Genomic DNA, 17,295 nt, shown 5'->3' on the forward strand with positions numbered 1-17,295 from the left:
AGAATATTTCTGAGCTGGATTTATTTAGAAGTGTATTGAACCTTTCAGTATTGACAGGCAGCAGCTGAGAAGAGATTGTCTTCTAAACCGAGGAGGGGGACCAAAGTGCACACAGATCTCTGTCATGCTCCAGGGAAAAGGTTTCAGTCCGTTTCCAAGGTAACCAAAAGCCTGTCCGACATACCATCCGTTTGCATCAAAAAGAGGGCAAATTAGTCAAGCAATGCTCTGTTTCTAACACTTTTTTAAAATGTAAATTCAAACCATCTCTCTGTGTGAGGGGACTAATTTTATTACTTCAATTTCTTTGTCACAGGAGGACATAAATTAATGCCTTTCTCCCCACCTCTTTTTCTGTCCCTTTCTGAGGCGGATTTGATTGCTAAGCAACAAACCTAAAGTCATATTAGAATGTGCTGCTTGTTTGCCACATATAGTTGTGCTCTGTAAATTATGTTTATACCACAGATGAGTGTGCGATGTCTTGGTGAAAATTTTAAACACACTTTGCGAATAGGAAACACTTTGGGCCAAAGCAAGCGCAAAGCTTATGTTGTTTCAGAAATTAATGTGAATCAGCCCTCCTCCCAAACACAGGTGGGAATGAATGACCTTCACGTAAATGGGCTATGACCAGGGAAAAAGTGAGAAAGCGTAAACATGTTTTTCTTTGGTTTCATCATTTAAAAACTAGAAAGTTTATATGAACAGATGCTGGAAATTTTAAACAATTTACATTCCCTCAGATATAAAGATTTATTTATGATCTAGTATTGTCTTCAAATGGAATTGCAAAAATTATGATCAAACACTCCCCCATATTTCACTGCTTTAGCCAATGTTGCTATGGTGCACTCATTTTGAACATTTTGTAATTCACCATTAAGAACAATACTGTCAATAGACTAAAACAAAGCAGCTCACCTTTGATGTTTCCTCCAAGAATAGGCCGGTCCCTGTCGGATATTGAACCGGATTTGCTGCCGTTGTCCCTCTGACGAGCAACCGCCACTGCGATGCCCACTGGGGGATGCCGAATCTCTGTTTCCCCCTGAGAAGAGCTTCCATCTCTGCCAAAGGATTTGGCACTCTCTGGTCTCTCAGGTTCCTTCTTTAGCTGTTTTCCAGGCTGTTGGGGTGGAAGGTGCTGAACTCTGGTTACTCCGGGATAACTAGCCTCCAGCTTCATGCTGCCCAGCCCTCCAAATGGACTGCAGCTATCAGAACCATGCCTGGAGCCAGACTCGCTAGAGAAGTTGCCACTGTACTTGATGAGACTTTGCATTGCCGACACTTCCCCATGACCCTCTGGACTTCCACCGCTGCCCACTGGCCTGTGCATGCTTGTAGTGTCCAGGTACATCTGCTTGCACTCTTCCTCGCCTCTAGGGCCATGGGTGTGTTGGGCTGCCAATGCCGCAATGTGGCTTGTAGCATAATTCCCCATCTGGAAAGGTTTCCGTTTTGGCTCAGCAGAACCCAAGCCCTTTAATGGGTGTTGCTCTGAGTGAAGTGTGCCTGGATCCATTCCAGAATGGGCAGACGTTTGTAACCGGTCTCGCTCTTGGCAACGGGATTCAGCCTCAAGTCCCGATTTGATCGTGTGTTTTGATGTAGTGTTAGTTAAGTTCCTGGCATCTGGGCCATTTCCAGATTTATTAGTGGATGCTTCTAAATAGAGAGGCTTCTTCAAGGCCAAACCATTTGACCTAATTACCGAACCTTCCTCTCGTAAAACATCCCTCTTGATGTCCCCGTGAGCGGGCGACTGACTTCTAACAGAGGGCCGACTATGGTCCATATGTGTTCTCTCATTGCCCACCTGCAGGGATGATCTGTGTGAGTCCCTCTCTCTGCTTTTGTCATTTTTATTATCTCGAGCTTGGGAGGCAATTTGAATTGGCCCTTTTTGTTCATCGTAAACCTCGACAGAAGGCACATAAGTAGGAGCTATCACTCTGTGTTCTCTGCCTGGCTCTTTAGCTGTAGAGTAGAGTGGGCACATGCTAGGTGGCATGTGGTGAGGGGGAGGGTAGGTGCCAGAGGACACCAGCCTAGATGGGAGATGGGATGGGTTGGGCTGCAGGGAAGAGGGACTGGCATACGACACATGAAGTGTGCCAACTGATGTAGCTACTGAATCACATCTTTTCTGCTTGTCTGTGGAAACATGGCCTCCTGGTCGGCTGTTTTCATCATCCCGGTCTCTGTCCCTCCTCTCCTGTTCAGTACTATGTCGGACTGGCATGCTGCTGCTGGTCCCACAGTTACTGTATAAGTTCAGGTGAGTCTGTTTGGGTTTAGTGTCCGTGGTGCTCAGAGCAGGAGAGTGCTGGTGAAAGAAAGGCCGAGTGTGCTCTGCAGTCTTCGCAGGTCTCTCTGAGTTGCCTGTTCTGCGCTCATCTTCTGCCTTGACGTCCTGGGTGAGGTCCACCACACTGTGGGGGCGCGACTCCTCTTTTGGCCACTCTCGTTCCCTCCTATGGAGGGAGTGGCCCATGTCATTTTTACAGGGCTTCTCTTTTCCCAGATCTCTGCTAGAGTCTTTAGAGCTTTTGTGAGGAGGTAGGGCCTCCTTTTCCCTGGAGAGGGAGCCAGGCATGTGAGCCACTGGGCTCCTTGCCATTGCAGACTGAGAGTGCACTGAACCTGGCAGGTAAAACCCCTCTGAGAGAATGAGAACAAAAAAGAACGAGTGAGCCTGACAGAGTTTAAGACATCTGGTGTAAAAGATAAGACAGCTCAAAGTCCCTAAAGTGCAGAAAGTATATAAAAAGATGTGCTATACTCTATTTAACTTGTGAAATAATCTTGAATGAGGCAATATCTTGGAGTACAGCGATGCATAAATGACTTGCAGAAGTTCAAGCGCTAATGGGTGAATGCTTACAAAAACGAAGTGCTGCCCTTTTCCCTCAGCTCTGCTGAGGCAGAATAAGGTCTAACATTTTACATGGTAATATTTTACTGTGACACAGGTACACAAGTACACAGGGTTCCAAACATCCCCACATTGTATTACAGGCATAATTTTGGACGTTGGAAGTTTGTTGTTAAAAAGTAAAGATCAATAAATGTCATGAAACTAATTTTATTAGAAAAGATCGCATTTATTGTGATAAGTGATAAATATTTATATGAAATAATATATTACACTGAACTTGTTGATGCATAGAAACATATTGGAGCGAAGCCACAAGTCTGATAATGTTTTATTTCAAATTTGAGGATGATAACTTTAAAACAATTAGTTATATGAATCATTTTCCAAGACCATGTCTTGTTATTCTGGCCGCAAATAGCATTAGCCGTTAGCATTAGCGCCTAAATACAGACAGTAAACATTATATAATAAACATGATCTTGTCCATATATTTTACTTCCAATCATAATCGAGTTGTTATAGCGGTGTGTTTTAATAATCTCATGTGGATTCCAACCATATAATGAAGCAAAAAGCAGATTATTTGCAGGTGAAGATGATAGATGTACATCTTTTCTACATCTACAGAACTGTCAATAATCATACAAATACCAGAGACTGCATGGACATAATAGACAAACTATACATTTTTGTAATAGTCTATTTATTTACAATAAGTGATTCGTTTTATGCTTGATACGTAATTTATCCTACTATGGTATGGGATGGGGAATCCCCTGTCATGTGGGCACTGAGGTATGCATGATGTCATAACTTCCTCCTTATCTTCACCGTATTTGGACAGAGAATTGTGCATGTGCGCCTTCTAGCATCGTGGAGGTTACGAAAGAATTACAGCGTGTAACCGGATCATATCGTGTAATTTAGTGGAAAATTTACATAAATAACAATTATTTATAAAGTAAATATGAGAACACATCAGTATTACCATAAATGTGTACACTGTTGGACTAAATGTTCTATTGGATGTTGCTATCTGAAGCCTGCTATTGACAACTGGTATAGAGATTACATAATTGAATAGGTACAAGCGTCTTTACAACGGTTTCATTTTCATAACTCTTGCTTTGATATTTTTATATGTTGACATATTTTAAGAAATTCCTCCAGTAGTAACATTTATATTGTGTAACATTGGCTAAATATCAAAGCTGAAGTATTAGACCTTTCTTATGATGCATAGTGTGTCAATTAAATAAGAATGAAATGTTAATAACATACAGTAAATGCAAACAATACAGATAATAAAACTTAAACCAAAATGCAGTTGTCTCACAGATGAACATTTTGAGCATGAGCTCCTTTTATGTTACAACAGTAAAATATGCACCTCAGCTAAGGAATAGGCACTGGACTACAAGTAAGCAGTAAGGGTTAAGTGTTTTAGAGTTTTTAGATGAAAGCTTTGACCTAGGCAACATTGATTTTATGATCATGAAATAACAGTTCAAAATGCTGCTATAGTTTTATACACTTAAAATGAAACTGATGTCTCCGTTTTGAATTATAAACTTTAGCCATGCTGTTAGATTACATTTTTATTTCATTCATGTAATATTTAATGTACTTTTTTATAAAATGTCATAAGGAGCTCTTTTTCTCCCGTTTTGTTAGTAATAAAGAATTAAATATATTTTCTTCCACTGTACTTTTATGTTAAAATGATTATCCTACTCAAATGTATGTGACATAAAATAAAATATAATTAAATTGAAAGCAATCCAAAAGTAATCAGACATAACTCAGTTTACATTACTGATTAAATTTTTTGTCATGTTATTTGTATTCAGTACCTAATTACAACTCACAAGTAATCCACCCAGCACTGGCTCCAAATTATACAACACATCTAGCATATTAATCCATCATACCACTCCTTCATACACAATGTACAGTCGTACTGTTTTCCAGTTGATAACATATTACATACCATATTAATAATGTGAGAGTAAAAATAAAAAGGCAAAAGGTAACACCATAATCATATTTTCAAATAAATAACATTGGTGGGTGAACCACTTTTATACATTTCTGGAACATACTTCACCCAAAAATTAGAAGCAATCAATTTCCCATGCAAACAGTCATTACTTCAGGTCAGTGTCATATTATTTCATATAAATATTTATCACTTATTGATCACTATACAATAAATGTGATCTTTTCTAATAAAATTTGTTTAATGAACTTTTTAACAACAAAATCCCATTCTCATTACTGTAATTGCTATAAAAAAAAAAAAAATTTTTTTACTAAAATCAGCATAAATTAAATCCACTACAAAAAATACTGTAAGGATGTACACTTTAATATAATGTTTTCACATTAAAGTGGGCTAATGTATTTAAAAAAAAAAAAATAAAAAATCACAATGCAGAAAATCCTAAATCTAAAAAAGGCTTAATTTTCTTTATGCAAAATATCCTTAATTTATTTTTTTTTCCTGGGTGCTTGATTTGGGGGTGAAATATGACCTTTTGGCATTGACCGTTTTCGTGAGATTCACTCCGATATGTAATGTTTACTACAAGTTGAATACATTATTGTGATAATGTTCAAATGTGATACACACCTTTTTGGGAGTCAAAGAGTGCATGTTGGCCGAGTTGTGAATGCTCAAGGTGGCCCAAGGGAATGTAAGGGCTGGGGTACAGACTGCTTGGCAAGTGAGAGAAACCTGAAAATGAAAAAGTACAGGCATATTAGAGGTCTTATTAAAGAAAATAAGGAAGTGGCCTAAACTGTCTGTTCTATCTCCAGTATTTAATGTAGCATCGGTGACTGATACCATCAGGCAGAAGTTAGTACAATATCCTTTGAAAATACTTTATGACAGCTGTACTTGAGTCATTGGCTTTTTTGTGTGTGTGTTCTTATGATATTCCCTGGACATGATTTCTCAAGACCTGTCTCCCATTGAGCGAAAAATCTTTCACTTTTGGTATCATTATTCAAAGACAAACTATGCACATTTACAAACACTCCAGCACAAAGATTTGAAGATTTATTATCTTGTCAATTTATGAATCCATTTCATAGTCCGAGCTGAAGCACGTCTCAGTCCAATCATAAAACTGACTTTATTAGCACCCAAAGCAGAAAAGGATTTCTCACGCCTGACATTTGGTCATTGGGGAGCGGCCTTTCACACATGCAACGTCATGAATTTAATGTAGGTTTCACCAAAAGGACAAAGACACACAAGTCCATACACACATAATTGCACATTCATAACCGCAAATACAAACAGCCATAAAACACAAAGGCACTCACAAATAGTGCTGACACACAACATTATTCCTCCTTAAAAGAAAGCTTTAATTAATGACAAAAGAGTTGTCAAATCTAAAAACCAAATAGCTCTTTAAAGATAGAAATACTTGACATTCAAAAAGGAGGACAAAATGCTTAGAGCACAATCCTCCCGAATATAGGGTCATGAAGGTCCTAGCTGTAGCAGATAAAATTTAATTCGGTGGATCAGATCCTTCACTCAGAAACTCCAGTGCAAGAGGGTGGGGCAGGCTTGCATTTAAAGCCAGCAAGACCCAAAGCGCATTCGCGACCTGTTGCAGCTTTTACGGAGCAACTTGGCAGCACAGTGCACGCTCATACCGCCCTGGCCCCTGGCACATGCTGATCCAACAGTGACTCTGCGCTCTCGTAACAGCACGCAGACAGGCAAATGAAATGTTTGTTTTCAGATGGCCGCGTCTTAAGCATGCAATTATTCAGCACACTAGTGGATGCGTCATGCAGGCATGGCAGTTTGAAGAAAGATCAGGTGGTGTCGGGATGACTCATACATAGACCCTGAAGAGATGAATAACCACTAAATCAAAGAGTTCACAATAAACAATGAGGTTGCGCTGAACACTAGCTGCTCAAAAGATACGAGAGCAGCTTCATTAAAGACTCTGCTGCAAATGAATGGAATGAAAAGCAGGAATGTACGTTTCTCCCTGCCCTCTGGCAAAATTGCAACACAATCAGAGAGGTTTTGCTGGAAAAAGGTCACGTAGGCGTTATTTTGGATTTACGGCCAAGTTACAGGGGCAGCCAAACCACCTTTAAGATTTCACTAATTATTGCAAGTAAAGAAGACCTGAGAGAAAGGTGTTAATAAACAGAGATTCAGTTGGAATATTTACAACACTGCTGCCTTTGCAAAACAAAAACTCCTCACTAAGGTGGTGCGATATATCTAACCATATAATTTCACAATATATTTTCAGCCTTTTGACAATATTCAATATACACTATAATCCACCATTTATGTTCCTGCTCTGTAATTGCTTGTTAAAGTGTTGATTTTCTTCAATCAGAGGAACCATCAAGTCAACCAAACAGCCACAAGATTCAAACTGTTTAATGCAAGTAGGGTGGGTAAAAATATAGATTTCCCCGAGGCATCGGGATCCTCATCTGAACAATCATTATATTGATTCTTAAATCTCAAGATCAATATTTTTAGCCAATTGTTTTTTGTTATGTGCAATTCTCTGCTCACACTTGCAACCAAATTTCGCACCATGCGATTGAAATTGTATATTTGGCAACTGGCTGGTAAATGTTTACATTTCACTCAGCAGTAATTGTGTAGTATAGTGGTAGAGTATTCAGCAGTGAGATCCTTTCACTCCGTGTTGAGAGTAAAACTTATTCTGTGTAGTGTGTCTCTCAAGATAAATTTGACCAAAATTATGAAAAACGAATAATAAAAAAATTATTAGTATTATTAATTTTATCATATTTTAACTAGTTAGATGGTCCTCTATATAATTAACAGCATTAGCTGGGAGAAAATGTATTTACTGTGCAATTTACATTAAAAACATAAACGATACCCATATGAACCAATGTTGAATCAAAATCAGAATCGGAAATTGTGAATCGGGAAATCTATCAATTAAAAAAACATTACAATCTTAAATCTAGTAAAAAATAAATGGCTTATAATCAAGGTTTTTACACACTAAATGAGCCTAAAGAAATTGTATTTAAAAAGGTAGTTTATATGCACCAATAAAAAAATACATGATAATAAAACAGCAATATTTATTTATATACATATTTATTTTCACTAAAACATTTAGGTTTACATGTAAAATGGCACGGAGAGACTTCAGTGAACATTTTAGAGTAATCACGCAAACAAATCGTGAATACATCAATATTAACGTCAATACATTGACACTGACAATTTTAACATTCACAAAAATGTATCAAACTTACCAACTATAAATCAGATTTATAGGTTTATATCACAGAGATGTCGGTTTTAACACTCATATTTCTCAAGTCGTGAGACTAGGGAGGATCACAAACTTTTTAATGATGTTAAAATCATTAGAATATCCACTTTAGGGCTTTATTTACAGTTGAAGTCAGAAGTTTACATACTCTTTGGTTGAAGTCATTAAAACGTTTTTAACCACTCCACAGATTTCATATTAGCAAACTATAGTTTAGGCAAGTACATCTACTTTGTGCATGAAACTAGTAATTTTTCTAACAATTGTTTACAGAGAGATTGTTTCACATTTAAATGACTATATCACAATTCCAGTAGGTCAGAAGTCTACATACACTAATTTAACTGTGCCTTTAGTATGGAGCCAGAAATATGACAAAACAATTTGAATTGTGTAAATCTGAATTATAGACTTTTGAATTTGAATTATAAGTTTGATTTTGCCAAATTTAATATTACGTTGTATTAATCGTCTAACGTAATCACGCCTGCTAAATCACACACATCTGAATGATCATTCGTGATGTTCATGTCTTGAGCTCAAAACGCACTTACAAACACCAACAAGTGTTTGAAATAACATCCGACTTGGATCTGATGTGGATTCCAATCACAGAATGAAGTAGAATTACATTCATTATTGAGTTATATGTGATGCTTACTCTTACGCATACTAAACACTTTCACACTAAATATACTTTATACTAAAACAAATACCAGAGACCGCTTAGACAAATGTCTCGTGCTGAGAATGTGCTAACGTGCCAACCATAAAAATATAAATCATAAAAGTTTAAGAACCACTTCATGGTCAGAAAGGCGACCTTTTGAATCATGCTACCGCCACAGAATTATTGCACCTCGACCTGCAATTGGCCAAAATGCTCCGTTCGACTTTTCCGAGACCCTCTACTCTTCCCTGTGGAACACGGAAGCTTGGTCTCTGACCCACTTTCTGTAGTTCTGAATTTCTGGTTTGAATTTGGTGTTCTGAATTTCTTCTTCTTAGTGAAAACTTGAAGCTGTATTTTTTAAAACGGGATATTTACAGTCTAAGAATTCGCATTTGAAAAAACATATTTATAAAATTGTGCCATAAAAAACCAATTCAATTTGGTTAAATATGAAATGTCCAGGATTGTAGTTTAAAAAATTCATATTCAAACCTATTTAAAATACAACGTAATATTTAATTTAGCAAAATCACACTTATAATTCAAATTCAAATTGTTTTGGCATATTTATGGCTCCATACTTTAGACAATTAGCTTCTGATAGGAGCTGCACTGAATTGGAGGTGTACCTATGGATGTATTTTAAGGCCGACCTTCAAACTCAGTGCCTCTTTGCTTGACATCATGGAAAAATCAAAAGAAATCAGCCAAGACCTCAGAAAATATTGTGGACCTACACAAGTCTGGTCGATCCTTGGGAGCAATTACAAATGCCCGAATGTACCACATTCATCTCTAAAAACAATAGTACGCAAAGACCACGCAGCTATCATACCACTCAGGAAGGAGACCACTTCTGTCTCTTAGAGATAAATGTAGTTTGGTGCGAAAAGTCCAAATCAATCCCAGAACAGCAGCAAAGAACCTTGTGAAGATGCTGAAGGAAACAGGTAGACAAGTATCTATATCCACAGTAAAACGAGTCCTATATTGACATAACCTGAAAGGCTGCTCAGCAAGGAAGATGCCACTCTCCAAAACCACCATCAAAAAGCCAGACTACAGTTTGCAAGTACACATGGGGACAAAGATCTTACTTTTTGGAGAAATGTCCTCTGATCTAATGAAACAAAAATGGAACCGTTTGGCCACAATGACCATTGTTTATGTTTGGAGGTAAAAGGGTGAGGCTTGCAACCCGAAGGACACAATCGCAACCTTGAAGCATGGGGGTGGCAGCATCATGTTGTAGGGGTGTTTGCTGTAGATGGGACTGGTGCAAAATAGATGGCATCATGAGTAGGGATGGGCATGAGTACACTGACATGGCAGCAATTATCAATCATGAAAACGATGATCAATGGTGATCACGCATTTGGAATTCCGTGACAATTACCTGTCAACTAAACCAAACTGATACAACACTGCAATGCTATCATTCCGATAATCAAAAGAGTGTAATTAACCGTGTTTTGAAAACCAGTCTCTGCAAAACATTTACTAAACACGTTTTATCATTGAAATGGAAGAACTTTGACTCGTAAATAGATATTATTTAATAAAAGTGAATGTTTGTCACTGACTGTAAACCTCCCTGCCCTGGGTGACGTAACACACCCGCCCGCATCTCTACAAAATGGGAGTTGAATATTTACACATGAGTTTCCAAGCTAAGAAGTCCAACATAATGTGTCATTCAGTTGCACTTTCCCCAGTTAAAAGGTGGAAATTCCGACACTCCGAGTTGAATGGAACACTTCACGAATCATCACAGCAACAACAAAATGCTGCATCGTGGCTTTCCCAATAGGAGCGAGCACTTGGGGACAGACACACACACAAACAACACACAGGCATACACTCACCAGGCGTGTGGCATTGGACTGAAGCACCGCATATACAGCATGCGAGTGTTTCAAACAGCTAGAGAGAGCGCAATGGAACAGAATGGAACAGAATTCAGCATCTTCAAAACTTAACTTCAACACACACATTAAAAATTGGTGGTTATGGAGTCTCCTGTTAAGCCAACTGCAAAATAAAAAAAAAAACTGATGCGCTCTAAGATTACTAAGGTAACCTGAAGGAAGAACAGACAAAACAAACAAAAAAATTCACATAATGACAAAATATGATGCATTACATTTTAATTATGCAATCTTTGTACATTTTAAAACAGATTATTTTATAACAGCCTATAATAATGAATAAGTGATACACTGGAACAACAAGACGCAATGCAGCTTGCAGCAGCCAAAGAAGTTTATGTAATTATATATACAGTTATGTACATGTCATTACCCAGAGTACTCGACGAGTAATTGATCCAAGTACTCGAGTAGACAAAATGACCAAAATGCCCATCCATAATCATGAGGAAGGAAAATTATGTGGATAAATTGAAGCAACATCTCAAGACATCAGCCAGGAAGTTAAAGCTCAGTTGCAAATGGGTCTTCCAAATGGACAATGACCCCAAACATACCTCCAAGGTTGTGGCAAAATGGCACAAACAAAGTCAAGATATTGGAGTACCCATCACAATGCCCTGACCTCAATCAGATTTTTTTTTTTGTGGGCAGAACTGAAAAAGCATGTGCGAGCAAGGAGGCCTACAAACCTGATTCAGTTACACCAGTTCGGTCTGGAGGAATGGGACAAAATTCCAGCAACTTTTTGTGTGAAGCTAGTGGAAGGAAACCCAAAATGTTTGACTCAAGTTAAACAATTTAAAGGCAATGCTACCAAATACTAACAAAGTGGATGTAAACTTCTGACCCACTGGGAAAGTGATGACAGAAAAAAAGCTGAAATAAATAATTCTCTCTACTATTATTCTGATATTTCACATTCCTAAAATAAAGTAGTGATCCTACATGGAAGGTTTTCTACGAATAAATGTCAGGAATTGTGAAAAATTTATTTTTCAATGTACAAGTATAAATGTATTTGGCTGATGTGTATGTAAACTTCTGACTACAACTGTATATTGGCAGAAAATGAATCACAAATATACCATGAGAATTTGATAAATCATCCACAGTTCTACCCCTCACTCTAGGCATTCAAATTCACGCTGCCGTTTAATCAGTCTGAACGAACCAGTCTCTTCTGTGAGCGAATATTGACAATTTCAGTATATAAACAACAGCAGGAGTGTCTTATGTTTAATGGATTAGTTCTTACCAACAAAGTTATTTGCATCAGGTTACATCAACTGTTATGGTTTACTCATGTGTACCAAGAGCAGTCACTTCTGCAAAGCAATGTTTATAGAGATAGCTGATACAGGGTCCTGGAAGGGCAGGGTCAAAGGTCAGCCCATATGAATGAGTGTTGCCAGCGCTCTCAACGAAGGTTTATTGGGGGCATATGGAAACAGTCTCAAAGGCTCAGAAAACAAAATGGTGTCTTGAATCTCTGTGTGGGTCTCACTGTGGGTCTAACATTCCATAAATTATTCAGTCAGAAAAGGCTGAGCAGCTTAAAACATGCTGTAGTATCAACAGTAAGCTATATAAATGTCAGCCCACAAAGCAAGTGTAGTAATATTATTTAGTAAGACAATTTTAAAAATGACCTTCAAACCGACGAACACCTGTATTACTGCTGGTTGGAAGGTGATACTATGAGGTCATTTTTGTTAAGCAGGGTTAGGGTTAAGCCTACACAATAAAGCAAGATGCCTTGATTTCAAACTTTGAACTTGATTTTTTACTTAAATGTAACTACACAAACACACGTTGGGTTTCAATGTTTTATGGGGACTTTCCATAGACATAATGGTTTTTATACTGTACAAACTATATATTCTATCCCCTAACACTCACAGAAACCTTTCTGCATTTTTACATTTTCAAAAAACATAATTTAATATGATTTAGAATCTGTTTTCCTCATGGGGACTGACAAAATGTCCCCACTAGTGTTGTCAAAAGTACCGGTACTTCGGTACCAAGTCGATACTAAAATAAAAAAAGATACCAGTGTTTCTGAAGTACCGTACTTACCGAGCACCGAATCTACCCGGTACCAGCGCACAGTATGAATGACACACACAAGACAGCTTTAAAATGCTCACAGGCTTATTTTGAATTCCTGCTCTGTTACTTCTTGTACACTGAAAAGGACAGTTAATCAAATTAAAATCGTGATATGCCCTAGTATGATTTATTAAACCGATAAAGGCTGCAATTTTACTGTGGAAGAGATTTGTACGTTAAATCAAACCTCTCATCCACTAGAAACTCAGAGAATTGAGCATTGAGAATTATTCACGTTGTATGAGATGACAAAGCAGAAAACTTATCCATTGTGAATCATGTAAAATATATATTTATATAATTAAAATCACAGCATCTGCACTCTAATCTCAGCTCAGTTTTTTTTATATCGCATTTAAAACAACAGTTAACCAAAGTGCGTCACAGTAATACAATATATATTCATTCGTCAGACTTAAATGCCAGTATAAAAAGATGAGATTTCAGACGTGACTTAAAAGTCTTCAATGATCACACTGCGCAGTGTCGCAACCTGTTTATCCAGAAAAGTGAAGCAGATCAGTGAGCATACGGCAAAAAACACATCATAAAAGCACGATTCAAAATAAAATCTAGATGCCTGAAATTGAAGAAATTGAATAAAAATATATTACAACTTTATAGTAAAATGTTACATTCTCTGTAATAATAATAATAATAATTAATCAAAGTATCACAAGCAAGACAACTGTTGATTAAAAGTTTGGCAAAAAAAAGAAATGCAATGACAAAAAAAAAATTATGTTCCATTGTTAAAAGTTTTAAGAATTTATTGATTAGACACCATTTTGATAATAAATTAAATTAAACTTTTAAAAAATGTTCTGGAAAATAATAATTATTAAACCATAATTATTAAAATAATTAAATATAAACTAAACTGGTGTGTTCAATAGCACATTAACATTTTTTTTGCTGTGGTATCGAAATTGGTATCGAGAACCGTGAAATTGAACTGGTATCAGTAACGACAACTGAAATGTTGGTACCGTAACAACACTAGTCCCCACATCATCAAACATTCCGGGTTTTACTATCCTTCTGGGGACATTTGGTCCCCACAAAGTGATAAATACATGCTCACGCTTACACACACACAAAAAAGTAACCACCTTTCCATTTACCATCAGGCAAGTATCCGCCTAAACGTGCAGGTGGAAAATTACTTACACAAATGAAGACATAAAAACAATTATAAATGTAAAAATAAAAATTATAATGAGGATAATCACTGAAATATAAATCATGGTTTGTGGTGAACGTGTTTATGTATTATTTTATGTTTTATTCACAGATGTATAGGCTGCAGAGTTGTGATCACAATGAACTGCTCTGTGGAAATAAAGCGAACTGAACTCAAAACACCTCCTGAACTGAGATATCTGAGGTAATTTACAGCACTCGCACATTTTTTTTGCAACCGTTCTTGCAAAAAAAACAATTTAGAAGACAGAAACAAAGATTGAAAACCTTTCACATGCGTATGTTCCACGAGACTGCACACCTCCATACAAAGAGCATGTCATACATGCACATAGATGCTTTTCTGTCATCTATTCTAATAATAAAATAAAATAGAGCGTTTCTTAAAGCACGTGTCTGTGTGTCAATGGGCAAATTATTTGTAATATTAATTTGATAATAATAATAGCCTAATAATAATAATTGAATACATTAATAGGAAAATGAGCAAATATCGTCTTGATATCGTCAAATGCGTCAGCTATTGGTGATCACTCTGACCATCGTCGATCACCGAGATCATCGTCTATCGGCACAACCCTATCTTAATATTCATGTATTTGGTCTGAAATGGCTTAAAAGTGTGATTTTTATTTCAATCATTTCAACCAAACAGTCATTGATGTAAAGCAGATATAAAAGTTTAAAAACTGTAAAAATCTACATTGTCTTCCACACCGTTTTAATTAAATGAGCACAAGAAGAATTAATTAATTAAAAATTAATCATTTTCATTTAAATGCACAATTAAAATGGTAATAGGCCTGAACAGCAATCTCTTGTCTTAATCTTAGTCATGAAACAAAGAGGAAAGGCAAAACTTGTCTTCAGTCATTAGACACAGTCTTCAGTAAACTTGACTGGCAAAATAAAAAGCACATTAAAATAATTACAGTATTCACAATGCTGCTTCATTTTATATCGCCAGAAAAATCACACTGAATATATTGTAAAAATTCCATATATCACTCAGTCCTATATGGGATCACTATTTAAAAACATGAATATCTATTACTACCACTACTACAAATAGCCCTCTAAAATGTTTGGTGGTTCAAAGGCTGCCAGTATATTTAGTACATCTCAGGTGACATGGCAGATTGCATTCTGACACCATGTTTAGAGATTTATTGAAGACATCCTGTTCTTAGTAACAGGGCTAGAACTACAGCGACCCACTTATTTCGGTGTTCTTCTGCATGCCGTAAAAGAGTTAGGGCAGAAACATGCATGCTCTCAATGCACAATATATCTAAATTGCAGTTAATATCCCCTTCAGTTAATGTGAAATGGTGAGCAAACCCAAGCCTCTACAACATCTTGAAGATAATACGTTTTGATGGCCATTGCCTTTTCCCAACGTTCTGCCCTTCTGCACCACAATAGCTGGTTTTTCATCAAAATTTGTCACAGTTTTTAAGCGCATTTCTAAACATTTTACTAAAGAAAATACTAATCATTGCGAATTTCCATCAACTACGTCATGCACATTATCTTGAGGGAGCCCACCTTGTCTTGATGGTGCATCTGAATGACCTCCTTGGTACAAGGAGAGATTTCTTAACTAGACTGGAGCCATTTCACCTCGTTTTATTAAATTCTACCAGGAGTTGCCACAGAATAAGTGTACTATCTGATATAACGAGGGCTGAAATGCCTCCACATACATGGGAGTGCTCGCGCTCAAAACTGTTCTGGCAGATTGTGAGGACCCACTCTAAAGATCAGCTGTGGGTTAAACACTTCAGAATACCAAGGGCTATGCATGGAAAATTGTGTGCCAAGATTAGACCTTTCTTTGAGCTAGTCACATCAACCTGTTGCACACTCATAACATGTGCATAAATGGTCAAAACATGTCAAAATTTGCAAATAATCCTTTATCATAATGCACATTTTATCTAATGTGAAAATCCATCTTCCCCTAGCGCATTTAAGTAAATTTTGAGTTTATTTGCATATCAAGTGTCATTCCCATGTGTAAAATCCCATTCTGGATTTCTTATGCACAATTTCAAAATGCGCATAAAAAAAATGTTAGATGGAAACCCAGCTAATGTGGCTGATGCAGATGAACAGCCTGACTAGCCAGAAAGCTAGATCAAGAACCTCCCAAACTAAAAAAAAAAAATTTTAGGTTTAAGATTTAAGGTTTAGACAAGCGTGATTGTGAAACCGAAGATATAAGGTTTTCTGGAGCATAAGAATCATTTAACTTTGCTCATTCTTCAGGGATCTATGAATAAGAACAGTTGAAGGTTACATGTAAGTGGGCTACATATAGAGGAGAATTTGGCTCAAAATGTAACATTCAAAAAAAGGAGGCCAATAACCATGACCACTAAAGATAGCTTCACTAATATTTTTCGAGATCTTTCTCATACACTCAAAAAGTCCCAAAGTCTAGAAGAACTTTAAATAACATGAAATAACTGAAAATATAAATACAGTATTCTCTAGCACTCTTAATAGTGTCACCCACCTTCGATTAAGAAAATAAAAGAAAAAAGCCCGGCACCATGGTACAATGATCACACTCATGCTCTCAAGAGAGCAGCTAGGAAAATGGAGCGCAAGTGGAAGAATACAAAATTAGAGGTACTTTGCGGTGCATGGAAGGATAGTGTCTGTTGCTACAAACAGGCACTAAAGTCCGCCAGGTCAGCATATTTTAGCAAACTCATAGAAAATAACCACAGCAAACCTAGGTGTTTATTCAGTACTGTGGCTAAATTGGTTAGGAATAAAGCCTCAACTGAACCATATATTCAGTCGCAGCACAATAGTAATGACTTCATGAATTTCGTTACTGATAAAATGTAAATAATCAGAAATACATTTGGAATTATGCAATCATCTGTACCTCAAAAAACAGGGTCTCATAATTTTCCTCACATGCAACTTCAATCCTTCACTGTCATAGGTCATGAAGAGCTAACAAAATGTATCGAAACATCAAAAGCCACAACATGTTAGATCCAATACTAACTAAGCTCTAAAAAGAGGTATTCCCTGTAATCTCAGAACCTCTTCTTAATATTATTAATTCCTCGCTATGCTTAGGACTTGTCCCAAGAAACTTCTGGATCCTGAAGAACTGGTTAATTTTAGACCAAATTAAAATCTCCCATTACGTCG

The 17,295-nt window shown here is 36.9% G+C and overlaps 1 protein-coding gene across 2 annotated transcripts in view; it reads right to left on the minus strand.

The window, feature by feature from the left end:
* LOC127652695 (trinucleotide repeat-containing gene 18 protein-like) overlaps positions 1 to 17,295 on the minus strand; it is a 105,873-nt gene that overhangs the window by 45,645 nt on the left and 42,933 nt on the right. For both annotated transcript variants that reach the window (XM_052139004.1, XM_052139003.1), the window contains exons 4-5: positions 5,517 to 5,621; positions 925 to 2,667 (exon numbers count right to left, since the gene is read on the minus strand). In XM_052139004.1, coding sequence (XP_051994964.1) covers positions 925 to 2,667; positions 5,517 to 5,621 — 1,848 coding nt within the window. The remainder of the gene's footprint in view (positions 1 to 924; positions 2,668 to 5,516; positions 5,622 to 17,295) is intronic.

The sequence above is a fragment of the Xyrauchen texanus genome, chromosome 12 (assembly GCF_025860055.1).
Source record: "Xyrauchen texanus isolate HMW12.3.18 chromosome 12, RBS_HiC_50CHRs, whole genome shotgun sequence".
NCBI classification, from domain to species: domain Eukaryota; kingdom Metazoa; phylum Chordata; class Actinopteri; order Cypriniformes; family Catostomidae; genus Xyrauchen; species Xyrauchen texanus.